The sequence below is a fragment of the Salvelinus alpinus genome, chromosome 12, assembly GCF_045679555.1.
Source record: "Salvelinus alpinus chromosome 12, SLU_Salpinus.1, whole genome shotgun sequence".
NCBI classification, from domain to species: domain Eukaryota; kingdom Metazoa; phylum Chordata; class Actinopteri; order Salmoniformes; family Salmonidae; genus Salvelinus; species Salvelinus alpinus.
Genome location: NC_092097.1, coordinates 55,240,994 through 55,245,107, shown reverse-complemented (window position 1 = coordinate 55,245,107; position 4,114 = coordinate 55,240,994). Strand labels below are relative to the sequence as shown.

General features: G+C 43.8%; 1 protein-coding gene across 2 annotated transcripts; it reads right to left on the bottom strand.

Moving 5' to 3' along the window:
- Positions 1-630: 630 nt before the first annotated feature.
- LOC139536374 (L-rhamnose-binding lectin CSL3-like) lies at positions 631-3,798 on the bottom strand. 2 transcript variants are annotated; one of them, XM_071336863.1, is made up of 9 exons: positions 3,707-3,798; positions 3,343-3,378; positions 3,218-3,262; positions 2,921-3,056; positions 2,700-2,818; positions 1,327-1,371; positions 1,081-1,216; positions 896-1,003; positions 631-824 (listed from the first exon to the last, which is right to left on the bottom strand). In XM_071336863.1, exons 1-8 carry the CDS (start codon positions 3,735-3,737, stop codon positions 898-900), a joined length of 654 nt encoding a protein of 217 aa, XP_071192964.1. In that variant the 5' UTR covers positions 3,738-3,798; the 3' UTR covers positions 631-824; positions 896-897. The 2 variants fall into 2 exon arrangements, with proteins under 2 accessions (XP_071192964.1, XP_071192965.1); XM_071336864.1 differs by lacking the exon at positions 3,343-3,378 and having other exon boundaries at positions 3,707-3,778.
- Between the last annotated feature and the right edge of the window lie 316 nt (positions 3,799-4,114).

Genomic DNA, 4,114 nt, shown 5'->3' with positions numbered 1-4,114 from the left:
TGGTGCATGGGGCAGGGAATGGAATTATTTTATTTCTCAGAGTGGAATGTGATGGTTGAGGGGCAGCTCTTGGATGGCTGTATCGGTCAGGTCCCCCTTTGACATTGTGGGAGATTTGTCGACGTGCCTGTGACCCTGTGTGTCTCTGGATAAGAAGCTGTTAGACTAATGTGATGTTTATTAAAAGAAAAGGTCTAGCTGAATTTACACAGTAACATTTGGTTCATGATCCAACCACTTAACTATCAATGTTTGTAGGGTCTACACATTGTATAAACATTTCCACCCATCCAGGTCTGCTTTGTGACCAGATTAGCTGGTGATTAATACAAATTAGGACAATTAAGGCTGCTGATGTCATAAGTACTACCTGTCAGTGATTTGAGACGCAGGTTCAATTGATTAAAATATAGTTTGACCATCCAGATCACACCGCCTGAGGTGGTCAGGAAAGTGATCACAATGAGTATTAAACGTGTCTACATCTGCCTAAAGGTGGGCACAGATTACAAAGGCAAAGGCACGTTAGCCCCAGGTACAAATGAGACCGGTGAACACCGTGTGAGAGAATACCGGACACATGGTCAGTAATATTGGTGTGACATTTAGTAATATACAAGAGGCAACCAGTATCGTCTTCCAGCCACGTCATTTAATTCAGACCAACAACCACAGTTCAGAAATGGTTTAAGAAATGTTTCAGCACAAAATGCACAGGTTTACAATTGTCATTGAAGTTGATTTGACGGTTGGAGGAAAACAGCACGACCCGATGAAAATGTCCCAGAAGCCTTGTACATCTTCAGGTTCCCCAGGAAGATATCCTGCAAGACAAACCATCAGTACCAGCATTCTAGTTCCCAGTCATGTGTGCATGAACATATTCAACACTCACATTCAGTAACAGGTGTAAGCCACATCCAAGTACTTATAGGTTCCGACACAGGGGTCACCGAACACGGAGTTTGATACCTTGACGATACACTGGCGCTCTCCGTCACACCTGTGTGAAACAGGTAGAGGTTAACATCACAGCCAAGTGAGTCTCTACAGGTATATGCACACTAAAGGTTTCAGTACCTTTCTGCCATTGTGCTGGTGGTGGATGGGCTGAGGCAGTTGGTGTTTTTGAGTTGGTTTTGTGGGCGCCCAATGGAACACACATCGTGTTGACGACGACCATAGTTGGCACGCTGAATATGGATCTCACCCCGATCTGAGGAAGAGAACGAAGAAAAGGATTACCAAATCTGGTTGTTTGTGTGGGCTAGTGACTAACATACATCACCACATGAATACACTGTATGGTAGTGTTGACCAGCTTACCACAAAGTAGTTGAGAATCAGAGCCTTCACATATGATGCTGCTTACTGCAAGGACAACACAGGAGTTACACCACACTGGCCAGACATACATTAGCCTGGTGAAGTGTTAGTGATGGGCACTAATAAGGAATGTTGATTTCAGGTGCATTTTAAGCATGTCAGCATGAACTAAAGTATACAAAGTTAGGCGCGTCATTTTCCACCGTTAACTTGTAGTTTCAATTCCTTGTGAGCAGTTCTCAAAATACTTCCATTTTAAGCAAACTGGCTGGCTAGACCTTAACTGGCGAAACAGGTCAACCCACTACACCAAATCTGTATTTCTATGCAGTTTGTGCTGTGACATCTGTCAGATTAGCTATAGACCCTACCAATCTATAGGAGTTGCGCTAGCTAGTTACCGTTCACTGAAACATTCAGTGGTAAACCAGATTAAGCGTGCACAACCATCAAATAAGCTCGAAACACTTCCCTTCCATGTTCTTGCTAGCTAATGGAGCAAGATATGTACATAAAACAAGGAACAGCATATGAGACAAGTCAATAAAGTTCCTTCAAAAAGGGTCGTTGCAGATAGTCAACTCTGCAGTTTTATGGCTTGGAGGAAGTAGAAGCCGTTCAGGGTCCTGTTGATTCCAGACTTGGTGCACCCGTACCATTTGTTATGGAGGAGCAGAGACCAGTATGACTTGGGTGGCTCGAGTCTGTATGTAGGGCCTTCAGACACACGTGGTGTCGAGATCCTGATGGCAGGGAGCCCAGCCTGAGTGATGTACTGGGCCGTACACACTACCCTCTGTAGCACCTTGCAGTCAGATGCCATACCTAGTGGTGATGCAGGCAGTCAAAAACCTCTCAATGGTGCAGCTGTAGAATTGAGGATCGCAGGGCTGATACCAAATATTTCTAGCCTCCTGGTTGGGAGGGGCTCGGCCCTCCGTTTCCTGTAGTCCACTATCAGTTCCATTGTCGTCTTGGCACCACACTTCCAGGTCCCTGACCTCCCTATAGGCTACGCTAACTAAAGTTGTTGAAGGCTACATTTCTCAATAACCACAGCTTGTTGGCTAGCTAGGGTTAGATAGCAGGTGAGGGTGGTTTACACGTTGAGAAACCCATGCACGTATGAAACGTTGTGGCCATAAGACGGCATTTAGTAAAACGTAGCTAGCTATCTAGTACCATAGAGGAACCAACCCATTCTATTCCTTTTCTAGCTATCAGCAGAGTACACTATTTTACAAAAGAGTAAAGTGGGTAGGAGTATTAAACAATATCCCAACATGCCACAGTCATACCGATAGTACGTTGAATCTAATTATGGATATTGGTGCCCACCACTAAGTGTTATTAGCACACATTCAGAGACTGACTTGTTTCTTGCTGTTGGACACAGGAGTATTTGATGTCCAGGTACTTGTAAGTCCCGACACAGGGGTCTCCAAAAACGAAATTGGATGCCGGCATAACACACTCGCTCTTCCCACCGCATCTGTGTGTTTCAAAGACAGGTAGAGGTCATGAGTTCCTTTCTGCCATCTTGCTGGTTAACACTAGTCAAGGACTTCCTACAGGTAAACACAGGTTCCAGTACCTTTCTGCCATCTTGCTGGTGGTGGATTGGCTGAGGCAGTTGGTGTCGGTGAGTTGGTTATTGGGGCGCCCAATGGAACACACATCGTGTTGACGACGACCATAGTTGGCACGCTTGATTTGAATCTTACCTCCATCTGAGGGAGATGGGGAAGAGAGACAATGAAAAGGAGAAAGGTGAGGGACAAAGGAGAGCCAAGTCTGGGTCTCTATGGTGTGGGCTAGTGACCCTAATCTACAGTAGAAACTATCATAGGTGGTCAGTGAGTATACTGTTCAGCAGTGTGGACTAGCTTACCACATTGCAGTAAAGCATCAGAGCCTTCACACGTGATGCTGATTGCTGCCAGGACAAATAAACAGGAATTACACACCACTCACATTAGCTTGGTTAAGTAGTATCATCATTATTACATACAGTACCTCCATCCGTTAGTGTACAGCAAGCTGCAGCCAGCACTGAAACAACATCACACAGCTAGTTGAGCAACATCTCACAACATATGCACTTGGACCATGAAACTAGAATTCAGCATTGGTCTCTATACTAATACATTTCAGTTATACTAAGTGTATTATAGTCAAGTTGAGCATTTGGTCTCTTATTCCAGGCACAAGATGTCACAACATTTGTTAATGATTTTGTTTTGAATAGTTTTTTGTCCAATAGGGACTGAATGTCCCTCAAATCATATGACATGTACTTCTATTACTCACAAATACAAACATTTGATCGTATATATATTTAAATTCTAATCTGCATCAGATACAGATTTTGTATACTCACATGTGACCGCCATCAGTCTGAACATGCGCATGATTCCAGGTACAGGAGTGGTAGTAACAGAGAAAATGCAACTGATGACAACAAGACCCAATACACCTGGTATTTATGTTATGTGACATGTCTTAATTAACCCAGGTGTATCTCTTTGTCTCCAGTTGCACCTCATTGCAATTAGGGGCCGGCGTTTGCTGGTCTATACCTGACTATTTAGTCAGTCTCATGGAGTTAGATAGAGGACTCTAGATGGATGAAATCCATTTTGGCATGAACACTGCCATTGAGGGCTTCCAACATTTTAAAGTAGCCATCTAGGTGGTGCTTCTTCGTTAAGGAAGAATTACATGGGCCACGTTCAGTCAAAAAACCTTCGATCATTGCAGATATAAATTTCATGAATAGAGACAACGT

Coding starts and splice junctions, on each gene's coding strand:
- LOC139536374 (XM_071336863.1), bottom strand. CDS start 3,737: ATGCGCATGTTCAGACTGATGGCGGTCACAT. Junction 1,217..1,326: donor TGATTCTCAACTACTTTGTG/GTAAGCTGGTCA, acceptor TCTCTTCCTCAG/ATCGGGGTGAGATCCATATT. Junction 1,004..1,080: donor ACCAGCACAATGGCAGAAAG/GTACTGAAACCT, acceptor TGTTTCACACAG/GTGTGACGGAGAGCGCCAGT.